The 16206-nt window shown below is 43.7% G+C and overlaps 1 protein-coding gene across 22 annotated transcripts in view; it reads left to right on the forward strand.

Annotated features, from left to right (window-relative positions):
- Window positions 1-16206, forward strand: part of IKZF2 (IKAROS family zinc finger 2) — a 116107-nt gene that overhangs the window by 81897 nt on the left and 18004 nt on the right. For all 22 annotated transcript variants that reach the window (XM_068686365.1, XM_068686373.1, XM_068686368.1 and 19 more), the window contains one exon: window positions 10545-10682. In XM_068686365.1, the coding sequence (XP_068542466.1) occupies window positions 10545-10682 (138 nt within the window). The remainder of the gene's footprint in view (window positions 1-10544; window positions 10683-16206) is intronic.

The raw sequence follows: 16206 nt of genomic DNA on the forward strand, positions 1-16206 counted from the left end.
GTTTGCAGTAGAACAGAAACTGTCCAGGAGCCTCAGTTCATTTCTCAGCTAAAGGATCCATTGTCTTTTAAAAGGTATTTTAATATTTGTTGTGCTGAGAGTTGTTCACATAAAGAAATGATCCTGATTCTCCCCCCTGCTAAATGCTGTGGCTGTCTTGGAACGTGGAGCAGTGACCACCACGAGTGTCAGCACAATTCCAGATCTCTGTGGTGGTGGCAAGCGTGGTGGGAGAGGAGCTGCCTGTCCAGCCCTCATGGCATTGAACTCATTTGTCTTAATGAAGCTGGAGTAAGTGTTCTGGGTGTCGGAAGAGTTTTTGAGAGCAGTGAGCTGGAAGAGCCTTTAGCATGTGGTTTTCAGCACCATGCAGCACAGCGGGGCTTAGCACTGTCTGTTTTAGGAAAGTCTCACCCCCTATTTTAAGCTCCTCTGTAATGCTGGTGTTAAATATATATGTTGTCAGGCACGCTGGCAGAAAGCAACACAAGCAGGTAGGAAAGCTGCATAGGTAAAAGGAGTCGGTCGGCTCATTTTCGATTTGCCCTCGTTTGACATCTGTGCTAGAGATGACAAAACCTCTGAACAGCAGCTGTTTACAGGACTCACACAGTGGCACTGGTTCTTGGGCAACAGGGAAAGTATGACTAAAAATCTTCATGTCCCAAAGGAACCCATTAGTTTTGCTGCCTGACCTGTTTTTTGGAAGCAAGGTTCATTTCGTTGCTGGCCTTGATCAAAATAAGTGAAAACTCCCAGCTTCAATGGTTAGGAAAAGCAGAGGAGCTGTCAGTATTATTCCTCCCTTGTCGCTATTAAGTTCACAACAGCTTGCTGTTAATGGGCTGCTTCCAAGGCTCTGGTTAAGGCATTGAAAAGAAAAGAGAAAACTTTAGGGAAACGGGAAGTTGTCTCGTATTAGGATATAGGAAGAACACAAAACTAGGAGTCTAAAAGAAATAGATTTCTCTCATATAGTAATGTATAGGTGGAAATCATTGCCATGGGATGAGGAGTTGGCTAGAGTTAAGGGCTCATTTGGTGGTTTTGTGCAGGAAAAAAACCTCTCTAGTGCTATAGTGAAAGGTAGATGTCATGTATTCCCCATCCCGTTGTTTGTACGGTATAAAATAACCAGTAACACTATGTTTGGCACTGCTTGCTTCAAATAATTCATAGCTTGTGTTGACTTTACAGTCAAATGCTGAAGGGCTTCTGCAAGATATGCAAAGGGGCTGCACTTGTAACAACTATAAACTGTAAGCAGCTGATGTAAATTGGCTTCAGGGAATCACTTCCATTTACACCACCTATAAATCTAGCCTAATGTCTACGCTTGTTTTCCCCAAAGGGGGGGAAAAAAAAAACAACAAACGAGCACTTCTCGAGGGAGTGTTTGTCCAGCAGCATTCCTGCTCTGAAGTGAGGCATCCCCACCCTGTGCTGCGTGTGCGAGCTGCTCCTCTCCCCTCGGAGCCGGCCGCTGCCGAGCGTGACTCGCGGTGATGTCTGGGTCCCCCTCCTTCGGCTCCCGCTTCGCTGTGCCGCTGACGGGAGCGGACAGGACAGGGCAGAGAACAACAGACCCACCTAAACTTGTTCTTTTTTTTTTTCTTTCCTATTTGCTGTGTCGCTGGAGCAGGTTGAACTGAAGAGAGCGTATTTTGGAAGGCTTTTGTTGCGTAAACGGATTAACACTCCGCATATCAAGTCAACTTTAACATAATGGTAAAGGTCTGTAGCAGAGTGGAAAGTACAGAGCCCGTAAATGCAGTTAAGATTTAACCCCCATCCCACTTCCACCCACATCCAGATAGAGGGGAAGGCTCCTGTCCTGAACAGAACATCAAACTTGAGGAGTCCCCTCTCATATTTTTTGCAGGGCCTCTCCCACGTAGAAGTAAGCTGCAGCAAACCTCATTGCCTTTAAGCAGTTTTGAAGCTGGCAAGGTGATAAAAAAAACATCCAGTTATTTGTGGACTTCCTGGTTTTTGCTATTTATCTCACCGCCACAGTGCTGTTTCAACACAGTGTTTAACCATTTCAGAGTTGCTGTAAAATTCCTGGGGACACCCCCCCCAGTGCCAGGGGTGCCCGAAGGATTGGGACATGCTGGTGGGGTGTGAGGACAGGGGGCTCGCAGAGCATCTGAGCTGAGATTCCCAAACAAAGTGGGGACCTTAGAGCTCCGTTGCCATTAATAGCAGCTAAACATGTTGGGTCCTTTCTGCTAGCTTTGAAGCTCTTATTTTGAAGGTAAGAGAGGTAAGCCAAGAGAAATATGTGAAGAGAGCTGCTATCTGTTGCAATAGATGTTTTATGGGACATGAATTCAGAGCAAGTAACTGTGGATTACATCCTTTTCAGAACTTAGTACAGCCCTGATGTCCTTATCTGTGTTTTCCTTGATTTACTGTGTAATTTATTTACATGGTTTCACTTAGACAAATAGACTTTTCTTCTGTTTTCATACATACATTTACATAGATGCAGCATACAAACCTGCAAAGTAAACGATTTGTCTTGTGCGTTGCAAAGGGAGAAAATGGGGTGCAAGCTTTTTGCTTTTCTGGTTTTGATTGATTGAATGGGTGCTGAGAGAGTGTGACAGGAGCCCTGTAAGCGTCTGGATGGCTAGGGAGATTTCAGTAATTATGTGATGGTGCCAATGGAACAGGAGTTTGTTTGTTTGTTTGTTAAACTCCTGGCACAATAAATGCTGCCTACTTATTTATAACCCTGGTGGCAGATTGGAACATTGTTTTATCTGTAAAACTGTGCAGATCAGTTAATAAATAAACACAATCTGATGAATCAGATTAAACAGTAGAGCCAATAACCGCCAGTAGCTGTGAGATAAATCGCAATGAACTAGTGAAGTAATAAAAAAGCTGCAGACAGAATCATCCTGAAGATACAAATAAGGACCCCAATGCCGTAGCTGTCGGGCACTGATTTACACCACATTCTGGCTGGCGTGCGTTATACGTAGAGAAGGTATAGGTGCTTCAAAGTTTGCACTGACTAGTGTGTTTGCTTGTCCTCTGTACGTGTTTTCTTGGGTTCCTTCTAGCCAGAATGTAGCATGGATGAAGTCTTTGGAGTTTATATATAATCAGATGTTTAACGCTGCTTGCCACAGAAGATTGAGGAAGAGCTGGATGGCAGCGCAGCACTGCACTGCTAGCCACTTGCTTTACAATACCATAAACAACTGGCAGGTAGGTGCAGGTGTCATGCTGCTGTTTTGTGCCCCGGAGATATTTATAGGAAAGGCAGGCGTGCCTAGAAAACAAAGGGTGTGTAGGTGTAATGTTTTGCCATTGTTTTACGGCGTGCTGACGTACTACAAGCATCCAGTGGTGTTTCACTGCTAGCTGGCTGGGGCTGCCGTAATAGTACGTGGTGGCTGTCGGCAGAAATAACTTACCCTTGGCTGCTACTGTGCAGAAATGCAGGGCGAGCTGTTTTGTAGTTCCTGGGAGGCTCCCAAAATCTTAAACAGCCATGTATGTATCAATAGGCAATTGATAATAATCTTTACTAAGAGGCATTGGGCCGTGAGGTTGTGAAGTGAGTCAAATGGACTATTTCAGGTGCCAAGTCCGGAAGGTACGAGTTGCTGAATGGTGTGTGTGGAGGCTTCTCCTGTCATCCTGCTGCATTGTGTTTCTCGAACCTGTTGAGGCTTCGAGAGTATCCCAAAATGTTTGGAGGTGCAGATCTATCTCTATGGTCTCTCCTCTACTGCATGACTTGGTGAACCAGTCTGTTAGCACGTCCTCACAAACCCTGACACTTGGCCCAAAATATGATAATCTTAAAAAGCGCTTAGCAAACAGATGTCAGAACTCCATGAGATCCAGAAGGGAGTCTGCATCTCATTTAGAACAGTGAATCTTTAAGATATAAAGCTTGCTTCTGTTTCCAGAAGTCAAAGAAGCAAAAAATCAGGATTGAACTTCACCAGCTGTTAAAGGTGGGGAATAGTTGGAAGTAGCAACCCCTGTTGTGTTACCTGTAATCAAGTTATTGTTATGTTTTGTCTTTCTTCCCTTCCCCACCCATCACACAATAGGAGGAGGCTTCCTTCCAGTGGATCTACAGTTTATTAGTAAGCACGGCTTTATTTCTGAGCCATGATAAGGCAAAGTATCTCTGCATTGAGCTGCCACTCAGGTGCTGAGGCATCGACACATACCGCAAGAATTTCTGCTGGTTTGGACTGACAAGCATTAAAAGGTTAAAGCAAAGTTTTCGTAGTATGAATAGAGATCGGGTTCTTTCTGAAAATCAGGCTGCGTTAAGATGTCACAAGTTGAGTGCTCAGAAGTGGAGGTACCTGACACTGTCTCAAGTCTGTGTGTTTGTGTGCTCTGGCAGCCTGCAGACTTGTGTGAGATGTTTACATGTTGTGACTTCTGCATGCAGGTTGTCTTGGACAATCTTGGTTTAGTTGTGGGACTTGCTGTTATTTCTCAACTTGGGTATAGACTGATTATTTTGTGCCTGTACGTTAAAACAAAAAACGTGTTTTTTTTTTTTTTAAAAAAGCAAAAAACAAAAAACACACAACAACAAAAAAACAAGACAAAGAGCCCCCATGAATTTCAATGAACACATTTACAGTCATTAGGCACAGCAGTGAGATACAGCATTGGAGTGGGAGGCAGTTTCCTTTGTAAAGCTACGTGCTGCTCAGAGCCAGCACGGGCTCACGTCTCACTTTATTTTTTCTGATTAGTTCAAGGGTCTATTCCTCATGTAAATGTTTTTGTGTGTCGAGCTTTGGGATGGGCACCTAGAAAAGCCAAGGTGCGCTGTTTCATTGCAGCCGTGACCCAGGGGACCAGTTGTTGCCGTGTCTCTGCTGCCTCAGTCCTCCTGCCGACACCTTAGTATTACCCCAGCACTCTTTTTTTGTCATTTGTGGTGGTAAAAGTCACCAAGCTAAATGGCATTTTACATTTCTCCAGGCTGACCATTTCACAGCCCAAAAGGACACCATGCTTGCAAATTGCCTAATATGCCACCTACTTTTTTCTCTGATTTGATTTTCTTATTCCCACTTGATCCTCTCCTCTGTGCTATCCTAAATATCTCCTCCTGCTCTTTAATGTTCACTCCCATATCTAATAAAATCAGTGTATTATTAAGTCCTTAATTTCTCAGTAGAGATATGGGCCATATTTTCCTGTGTCTACCTACTTGTATGAGCTCCACCGAATTAGCCTCTGTGCATCTTGCAAAGTGCCTGAATTCATTTACATGCTGCAAAGAAGGGAATTATTGCCTTAATCATATGTATGAATAATTGAAGCACGGGAAATCAGAGTAGCTTGCCTGCAGTCACAAAATTTGTAGCCTAAGAATTGAACCCTAGGCTCCTGAGTCCCAACCCAGTGCCTTAATCATATTTCCTACTGCTGCGTTAAAACTATTCTTGGTGTATGGTGAGTCCCATTGAAGGCTGCTTTGTGGTAGGTAGTGCACATCCGCAGGGCATCTCCCCTGTCCCAGGCAGCTTCCAGATGTAGGGAAGAAAGGAGAATTAATGAATCAATATTAGTTAGGGTTGTGACAGTGGATTCTACAGCCTCGCTCTTGTGTGTTTTAGCCCCAAAGAACATTTAAAACTACTTTGAAGCTGCTTCATAAAGTTGCTTTTGGGGAATATGGAGCGTTTCTTCCAGCCCTGTGGTGTTAGGGGCAGAGTGGGAGTTCAGATTTTACAGACCTGCGTCAGGCTGGGTGTGCTGCCATCAGGAGGGCTCCATCAGGTGCAAAGATGGGCGCTTAGTCCAGAAAACAGGCTTTCCTTCTGAGGAAAAAAGTTGAAAAATACTGATACAGAGCTCAGTGTAAAGGTTGGAAGATGCTTTAACAGCCCTTCAATTGGGCTGACCCGCACAAGACAGCTGTAGTAAGGCATTTCCGTACACAAGCTGGTGCTATTGGTGGTTGAGCTGTTGCAGGGACTCAGGATGCGGACAGATGGATGGGAAGGAGTCCTGCTCCACACTGCTGTGGAGAAGCGTGTGATTCCCAAAAGAGGGGAATGTGGGAGTAGTTAATCCTGGTTTTTGAAACCAGTGAATGTTTTGTCACTGGTGTTAATGAAGGCAGGTTTTAGCTTAGTGAACGTGTTCTGTAAGCCTTTCTCACGTTGTCTGCTCATGGCAAGGTATTACCTGGGATGCCTTGTTATTTCCCTTTGACTTACTTTATATTCTGCTATGTGCTCCCGTCTCTTTTGAGAACAAAAAGCTGCACAAATGCCTTACGGCTCTTCTTCTTGCGCTGACCTTTTTTATGACTTAAAAGCAGTTTCCCTAGGCCCAAGTCTGCTTTCTGTCTTGAATATTGACCTGAGAGTTGCACCATCTCGTTGTCACTGCTTGCAGACTTCTCAGCTATCAAGTTCACCCACAGGACTCAAAGTATTCCTAACTCATGAGCACTTTGCCTGTTGCGTCCTCCTCCTCCTCTTCCCCCTCCTCTCTGCACACGAACATTTTAATTTCACGAGCAACTCGGTTGCCTCTGTGAATTTCAGCGAGTGGTTTACCTGTTTCATGGTAAAAATTCTACTTCAAATTGAAATATCTTTTTTCACTGTGACTGTCATAATATTTTCCACTTGAGGCTGAGACTCCACTGTGGGTTTTCTGTGCCACATTGTCATCTGTATGAATCTGAGCTTAAATGCATGGAACTCTGACATTTAAGAAAGAAATACGAAGTGTGTTTTTGTATTCTTAAGTCAGCTGTTTCATAGATATGGCCGCTGGGTTTTGCCCGGTGCCCTGGTCTTTCCCAGTTCAACAACAAATCGAAGGTTTCTCAAGATTTCTGGGTTTGTTTGCCTTCGCTGTATTGTGTCATTTTTATGAGAATGAGTGATGGTAATTTTTTATCTGATTACTTACCCTGAAAAGGTGGTATAGGAACAATTGCCCCAAGCCAGGGATTTCCGAACTGTGTTTGCCGACGTGCCGCTGCCATTGGTAGCAGCTGTGATGTCCAGCACTGAACGTGATGTCCGGGCACCAGGATCCTCAGTCAGGAGCTCAGAGGAGGCAACTTGGTACCAAGCAAGCCAAACCAAACGTTGGGTGGCTCCATAAAGACATGGTTGAAAGAGCTGCCTTCAGTGGGGCTCAGGGAGGTTTTTGGTGGACTCTGAGGAACTCTTTGCCTTCAAGGCAATGGCCCAAAGACCAGGACCCCTGAGCCCCGTAGCATAAGCCTTATGTTCTGGGGGCAACTTGTGCCCATTAGCATTTACTTACTACATAATACACAACAAAGGCTGAAGACTCTCTTAGCAGCTATGTGGTTTCATTTGGTGGTTTGTTACGTGGAACAAAATACACTTTTTGTTGTGTTGTTGAGATCACCAGAACTGAATTCTCTAATAAGCTTTTACAGCTTTCTGTTGGGTAACACAAAATATGGAAAAATGTACACCCACTGGCGAAGCTCATATTCACAAACATGTATTTTTGTCGCGAGCTGCTTGATGAGAGTGTGAGGGGAAATTTGCAGCTATTTCAATGTCTTGGCATTTGTCACAACGACCAGGTTCCTAAAATCTAGACCGCAGTTGCTTCCACTGCTAGCCGCGCTTCTTACCGACTGGATTGCGAGCGTGGCTGGTGACACAACCTGCTGCTACTCAAACCTACTCCGTTGTGATCTGTCTTGATCAAGTGTACCATGGCCCGAGTTGCAGACACTTTGTGTAATTTTATAGCGTAAATCGCGTTTTTCCCAGTGTCACATGCAGTGCTATGGTGTGATTGCATCTATAGAGCCAGGGGACCAACTTGGCAAGTGAACCCAAGGGAGTTATATTCAAGTCTACTGAACTGGAATGCACAAACTTCGCTCTTCCCTGTTGTGTTTGAGCAACTTCCAGTTGTGTATTAGGCAACATGACTAATATTTGTCACATGTTGTTTATTCTCTTATCTTCTCCCCAGAGGAAGGAGCTTGTGTGCTGGAGTATTTCTTTCCTTGGGGAGTTACGTTCCTCAAATCCCATATTGCATGTAGAAATCTTGCCTTTATCATTAGCTTTTATCATCGCCTATGAACCTTGAAATTTGATGGAATTTGGGTGGCTGGCTCTCCTAGATACCACTAGAAAAGCTCAGTGTTGTTGTCTGTGAACAGTTTGTGAAATGGTTGCAAGGCAAGGAACAGACATTTGTAGAGGTAAAATATCAGTTTGTTTTTTTTTTTTTTTAGTGTTGAATCATTTTTTTTGTACTGCAAGTTTGCAGGAGAATATGTTTCTCTATGCTAAGTAATCATAGAATCATAGAATATCCTGAGTTGGAAGGGACCCTTAAGGATCATCAAGTCCAACTCTTGACACCGCACAGGTCTACCCAAAAGTTCAGACCATGTGACTAAGTGCACAGTCCAATCTCTTCTTAAATTCAGACAGGCTCGGTGCAGTGACCACTTCTAATTAATAGCAGCTACCTCTGGAAAAACTGAGAGCAGTCATCCATTTCCCTTGTGCCTTACAGTTTGTCCAAGTTGTTTGAGAACCTGGTGTAGCCGAACTGGGTGGGCTAATTCGGCCCTTCTTCAGCTCTGTTAACTTAATCCCTCCAACTGCTTTAGATTTCTTGATTAGACATTAAGCTAGCTTCTAATAAAGGCATCAGACGTTGAAGCCATCTAGATACATGACGAAACATTTTAATTGTGATGATGAAAGTTTTTCCATTCCAGGGAGCTACTGGTATGTTATCCTGAAGGAGCCTGCAGGATGAGAAAGATGGTGTGCATGTAAGAGCTGAGGCTCGATCTTGTTCACATCAAGGGCAATTACTCTGGGAATGATAACGAGCCTCCCGTCCTTGGCCTCAGCTGAGTCTCCCAGTAACAATACCAGTTAGGGCAACAATGTGAGAAAAATATGGACCGCAAGAACTGTTTTGGTCTGAGACACATTGCTTCCCTGGGGGTGAACTTGATCTCCAAATAAAGAGAGAGAAATCCACAGTTTGGCTGCTTATTAAAAGCAGCTTTTTCTCCCCTGCGGGGGGAAAAAAAAAATTTCCCTGCCTCTGGGCCTTCCATGTTGAGTGCTTCAGCCCCACCTCAAGAAATCCCCTGTCCCATTTGCTGTTGGTCATGGATGTCCTCCCACTGCGTCCCCTGTAGCTCCCATCCCAGCAGGGAATCACCCCCAAGCTTTTTGGGTTGGAAGCCCATGGAGAGCAGCGTCAAGGGGTAACAGAGTCAGCTTTTGGCTGGGTTGGAGGCTCTGGGACTGGTGTTGGTCCCGTCGTGCCACCGTGTCCCGCAGCAGGAGGAAGGGACCGGCTGCCCCCGATGACGGTGCCTCTTGGCTGCTGTCAGTGCAGCTTGGGTTTCATTAAGTAAATGACAGCGAAAAGCTTTCAGGACTGGGACAAACCCCAGTAGGAACATGTATAGTATCCAACAGAGGATATTCTCGATTTCTTTGGCTGGCAACTGAAGTTCTTACCAAAGACTTGCAAAACTCTGTGAGAAGTTTGACCTTCCCCATCCCTCAGGCAGCTCTGAAAACCTCAGCCTGTGGTGTTTTACTGGACTTGCAGCGCTGACTTAATAGCTCTTTAGTTATTAGAGAATAAATGCTTGTGTTCTACGGGTTGGAATTATATTAAAAACCTTTATTAGCATGGCTTGGCAAACTACACTTCTGGCTAGCTTTCTGGCCTTGGGTTAGGCCATTCTTGTGGTTACTTAATGACATGCTATGAAAGGGATATACTTTATGGGGATCTGGTGCCAGGTTTTGCATGTATTAAGAGGCATTTGCCATTTAGTCATATTGCTGCTGAGTGAAACACACACACAAAAGAATTGGAGTTATGTCTTGCGTTCATCTGGCTCGGTTTTTGTTGTACTCGGCCTTTTTTTAATATTATCCGGTCTCTGTGAATTACTGGTGACAGCTCAGCCCTGGCATGTAACGGAGGCCGTTACCAACGTTACTTTCTGTTGTCTCTTCTGTGTTTTTTTTTTTAAACCTTCCCCTGGTAATTTTGGCCAAGTTGTCTCGATGAAAGAACCCCTCTGTGCCCTGCGATGGCTTCCCCCGGTTTGGAGCAGAATGAGGCCACTGGGGCAGCACGTTTTTGCGAGGGCAGCCGCTTGTACCGTGGGCAAAACATCTCAGAAGTCTCTTTCCCACGAGGCTTGGTGACACACGGGCAGCGCCGGGGTGTGATTCAGCTGTTTGGTTTGCTTTCCCCTCTTGCAGTCTGTTTGTTTGCTTTGCGACCAGCGAGTTCGCCTCTTTTGGCTTCTGCCGGTACCGGGCGTTAGTGTGAAAAACTGATGGGGCCAAGTACCCGGCGGGTGGGAGGAGGTGTGTGTGGTGGGAAAACGGGGCTGGAAAGAGGGCCTGGGACTTGAGTAACCTTTCTGAGGTGTCTTTCCATCTCGAGAGTGGGTTTGTTGCGAAGATGCCATGTCGATAGCACAAGTGGGTTGCCGTGGATTTGACCTGAAGCTCTCGTTCTTTCCACAGTGGGGAAGCCTCACAAGTGCAACTACTGCGGCCGGAGCTACAAGCAGCGCAGTTCGCTGGAAGAGCACAAGGAACGCTGCCACAACTATCTGCAGAACGTCAGCATGGAGGCTGCCGGGCAGGTCATGAGTCACCACGGTGGGTGGAAACCGCGTTTTGAGGTCTCTTGGACTTGGAGCATCTCTCGCATTTTTTTTTTCCATCTGTTTTTCTTCCTTCCTTTGCGCTTTGCATCGCTTCCGTCTTATAGATTGCTTGCACTTGGATATGCAAGAGGAAAAAAGATGGGCTAAAATCCCCACTCTGATTTAACAGCTATTTTTTGCTGGCTTTTTGTTGTTGCTTTGAAGTCAGTATTTCACTTTTTTAGTTGTACAAATATGCAGACTTTTAAGTGATCAAAGTCACCTGTGCAAAGTTACTGTAAAAACTAAGGCATGTATAAATTGTCTTCCCCCCTGCTGTGATGGTGACTGGTAATTTTAAGAGGTAAAGATGGTGGAGGTACTCAGAGGTCATTGTTTCTACTCCTTATAATACCATATTCCATCAAGGAAAAAAAAAGGAGGGGGGAATTGGATGTAAAAACCTACAGAGCAGCATGGAAGTCAACAGTGTTGAAAGTAATTATATATATAAAAAAATGTTTATATGCATTTACATGTGTTGGTATTAATATGCTAACTAACACTACATGTGTTAATATACAGAAAGACTGAAGATTGCCAAAAAGATTGTTGAAAGCAAGAAATGTCAAACTCTGTGAATTTGTTTTCAGAAATCTCTGTAGCTATTGGTACGGGTAATGAGCATAGCATCTCTGACTGCAGGGTTATAGGTGTATCTGTAGTGCTAAATAATAGTAGCTGTCCAAAAATTATCTTTTCATTCAAAATTAGTGTTTTGGAAATTGAACATCTGTTTAACTTTTGAAGATTATCTTTATTTGGTAATGGAAGTATTTTAAATTTTAATGTTGAAAGAAATATAAAAATGACATCCTTTTTCCATTTTGAGTAGAAAATACTTTATACCTTAGAATATCAAAAAGCTAGACAGTAGGTAAATGAAAAAGGAGAAAACTTTTTCATTTTGCTTTTCATTGTAGAGTGTAGTCATCTAGCATCATTTGGAAATTAGGTAAAAGTTCTGAGAGGTACTTTTTTTTAAAAAAAAAAAAAAAAAAAAAACAACTAAAAAGACAAGCTGAAACAAAACCTATCCGACATTTCTAATGTTAGGTATCTTTTGATGAAAATAATCACCAAAATATTTTAAAGAGTACCTTTATGAGAAAATTTCAAATCTGTAAAGGCATTCAAAATACATGCTGTACATATACTCAAAATGTTCATACGGCTCTGTTAAGTAAGTACTATCCTTTTAGGTAGGCTGGGGACTAAAATCAACCCTTAAAATGTAATGGATGACTTCAAAGTCCTTGAAGGTAGTGATTATCTACTTTAGGCCTTACTTCATGCTTGTAAAAGTCAGTGGGAAGACTGATTTTAAGGCTCCACTATTTGGAGGGACCTGTTGCACGCTTCATCTGTTAGACAGAGCACTTCAGGTGATAGAAGGAGTTTAGCCACCTACTCCATTCCCAACAAAATACGTGCTCTTTGCTCTGCACGGGTATGCCTGTCTTATTAACCAGTGAGGTGATGGTATCAGCCAGCCTTTTCTTAGGGAAATAACAGTCGATCAGCAGCGTTGCGACAGACGGACTCTTTCAGAGATCACTTTATGGAAGTTGTGCCCAAATTCCACTCAACTTCTAGGTTTATCGATAAGTTATTTATTCAAAATGGGATTACTGTTGTTGATAGTGTACTTCTGAGGGAATCTAAAGCTTTTTCCAAGCTGCTTAATGCTGTGACAAGAGGGCTAAGTCCCTAACCTTGTCCACCCAGAGAAGCTGGTATGGCTGACCTTGCATTGATTTTTCCACCAGCTGAAGTTAAAGCAGTGTGAACCCCATGTGGACAGTTATTTTATTTACAGCCTGACTGCCTTTGCTGGGGCTTAAAATAGAAGCCTTCACACAAATAGTTCACTTTTCTCAGCAAAATTAGCTTAAAACAGCACTTTGAATTCCACTAGTGCCTCTTTCTCCCTTTGGTAAACATGCCTAGATGTCCCCTGGTGAACGTTTCAGGGATGTTTGATCCACGCTTTGCATCATGCTGCTTCGAGAGGGCAGAGTGAGGATGGGCAGCGACAGGGAGCCGCAGGTCTGGCTGGGCACCGGTAATAAATCTCACCTCGCATCCCTGTACTCCCACCTGGGAAGCTCTGTGTGTGCCAGAGGGTTGTGAGCACCATACTGTACGGATCTGTAGCTGAGTCCTTCCTCCGGGGAGTATAAAATCACCAGGGAAGGACACACAAATGATTTCTCTGCTGAAAAAAAATCAAAAATGATTTTTCTGCTGAAGTTGGGTCTCAGTCTGACTCTGAAAAATGCCTTAATTTCCTTCTCTCCCGTGTCACACTTTGAAAAGATATTCCTGAGGCTGAGTGAGGGTGTGCCTTAGAGATTTCAGCCGTTCCTTTATTTTACATCATACGAGCATTAAGCTGGCCTTACTCTCTTTCCAAATTCTTTTGAAGAATCTTGTTCTCACGGAGCACTCTGAGCCCAGCTGGGAGCAGGATGTTCTCCAGCCACTTGCAGTGATTCCTACAATTGGATTACCTGGATCTGTACGTTCACACCGGCCTCTGAACACATCAGTGTGATTCCTCTTCACACCTTTACCACCGTGAAGCACAGAATGGGTGAACTTGGGGATTTGCTCGTTCCTACCAGCATTCTGCTTTAAGGGTGCAGGCGGCAGTGCTGGGTCCCAACCATTTCAGTCAACGTTTAACATCAGCTAAATTATTCTTGTAGAGATTCATTCCGATAGACTTGGGGCAGCCCCTTGAGCGTTAGGGTTTTTTTTCAAGCACTGTATTCTGCTTGGTCAAATTATAGGCACGCTGCAAATATTTACTTTGATTTCAATTATCTTTGCCTTGCAGATGGCTAGATCACCTGACCAAAGCCGCAAGGGGAAGCAAGAGGCAGGCAGAGAGGCTTAGTTTCAGCGTGTGGGTAGGAATGTACAAGTTTCTGGCACCAGGGCTCTCTCCATCCTTTTGCAGGGTGCCGGCTGCTTGCTGAGCTGCCCCTACTCGTGGCTGGGTCCTGGTCCCAGCTCAGCACCGTGGCTTGCTCGCGTGCTGCCTGCTGCAAGAGAGCTCTTGTGACGTTGTCGGCGGCAATTCTCAGCTAAGCAGCTCTGGCTCTTGGGGTAGAAATTAGTCTGCAGTCTACTAGCTAGCGGTGTGTTGGGGGTGACACAAGTGACAGTCTCTGAAGGCAAAGAATGTGATCTTTGCATGAACAAATAGGGAAAAAAGGTGAATGCCAGCTATGGTTTATACTCAGATATATATTCTTCTTCATCTCTACAAAGCAAAAAGTCCAGGGAAATTCTTAAAACAAAGTGGAGAAGAATACTCCTTTTAGGAGAAGGAGAAAGGAGTTTAGCCGTAGGCTGTGAAAGGCTCAAAGGCCAGCTCCACATAAAACACACAATGGCTTTGTGTCCTTCCCTCTTACATACTTGCTTAAAATGTAGTTAAAATGCTAGTCCCACAGGATACTTCACACTAGGGTCTATGGGATTATTGCCTGTCATTTCTCAGTGCGTGCGCACACACTTTTTAAAATAGCAAATATTGTGAGCTTAAGAAAGGAAACTGAGGGTGGTGGAGTAATACTAATTTGTACCAGCTGAGATGTAGCCCAGTGTCTGTTGTCTGCACACAAAAATGTTTATCAGCAAAACACACGCTGGGTAAGTTTTGCCTTGTTTTTTCCCTATTCTTTCCTCATTGGAACAGCATAAACTTTTTTTTTTTTTAATAGTGTGTGTGGTTTCTTTTAAACGAGGAAGCAAAAACTAAAAAAAAAAATAATAATAATAATTAAAAAATCCAATTTGAGCACTACGACCCTGAGACCAATCTCTTCAGGAAAATTAAGACTTTGTTCTGAAGACTGTCCAGATTTGTGTATGGAGAGTTTGAGCTTAAAAACCCTGTTTGGTGTTAACTGCAGTTGAGGACATCAGCACTGTCAGGGAAAATTTGCGCAGGCAGTCCAGGAGTGCCCCCTGATAAAGGAGGAACATCCTTTAACAGAAACAGGCTCAGGCATGGGTTTTTCATGGACTAGACACTCTCTTTTTCTGTAATAAAAAAGCCCTCCTGAGCTGAGACCGTAAGTTCACAGGATAAAATAAGTTGTTGCATCAAATCTAGTTATAACGTGTCAGTTGTTCTTCAGTAGCTCCCACTACCCAAAGTGATGAAATACAATAAAATGCAATGCAAAAGGAATTGCGTTTACTGCAGAGTAAACGTGTGCATGTGAGTCTCCATCACAGAGCAGCTGATAAGTGTTAACTGTTGGTTTAATGCTTTTTTTTTTCCTCCAAAAAGTGATGCAGGCTGGCCTGCTTGACCTTCATCTGTATATTTTGGAACTGAAATGAAAATTAATGCACGTGGAATTGATAATGTGATCTTTAGCTTAACTCTTTGGGTTTATAAGTTGTGACATCTCACCTGTTTGGTCCAGGTTTGCATGTGCTTTAAATAGCTTTGGAAAGTAGCCTATTTCCATCTCTCCCTTATTCCAGGAAATCTACATAACAAGATGCTTTCTGGTAACTTATTCCCATCCTAACGCAAATATTGGTGTGATTGAGCAGTTCTTTTGCAAAAGAACCGTGCCCTGGATTACAGAGTAGAGTTCTGAGGTGGGAAAAAGAGCTTGCAGGATCAAATACAGAAAAGAAAATGATTTTATTGGTGATGCTTTTACTTTTAGAAGTCCTAGCAGAATTTTTGCGTGACTTAGAGAAGAGCAGATGTCTCTTTTAGCACTACTCATTTTTGTGGAAGAAAGGTTTCAAATTCCATCTAGGAAATTTTGCACACATATGCCCAACAGTCAAATTATTCAATTATTAATCTTTATAAGACGTACAAATGTCACTACATTTTGGGCTTAATCACACAGCAATGAAAGTAATTAGGAGGCTTTCAATTGATTTTGTGGCATGCAATGCTACAAAGCCTGCAGGTCTTCATAGGAAGGATTTAGAGCCCTCTGCCCCTCCTTATGTGCTCGCCACAAGTCCTGTGCACCCCACAAGGGCTGGAAATCCTTGACGTGGTCCTTTTGTACAAACCTGTCCCATCACAGCGAGGACAGGCATTGCCACTGAGCAGGAATCCAGGGTTTCACACGGAGCGTGTGTGCATCTGCATATGCTGATTTTTGTTAAGCCAAAAAGACAGTCAGACACCAGTTCCCAGTGGAAATCAGCAGATGTAATCACTCCTTTCTTACAAATCTCCTCGGTAAATACTTGAGTAGGGCTAGCTAGAGAGCTGTGGCCCAAGCAGGGCGTTTACGTAACCTTAAGAATTTAGCCATATCTATTATAATATTTCAGACCTCCCAGACTGTGCGGGGTATTAATTAGGTCACTTGAACACTGCATCCCAGTTTGTTGCAACATTAGATTCATTTCATATTTGTGCTTTTTCTTCCTCTCTTTCACTGATGCCAGCAGGACTGCCTTGTAAATGAGAAACCATT

This window comes from Anas acuta, chromosome 6 (assembly GCF_963932015.1).
Source record: "Anas acuta chromosome 6, bAnaAcu1.1, whole genome shotgun sequence".
Classification (NCBI taxonomy): domain Eukaryota; kingdom Metazoa; phylum Chordata; class Aves; order Anseriformes; family Anatidae; genus Anas; species Anas acuta.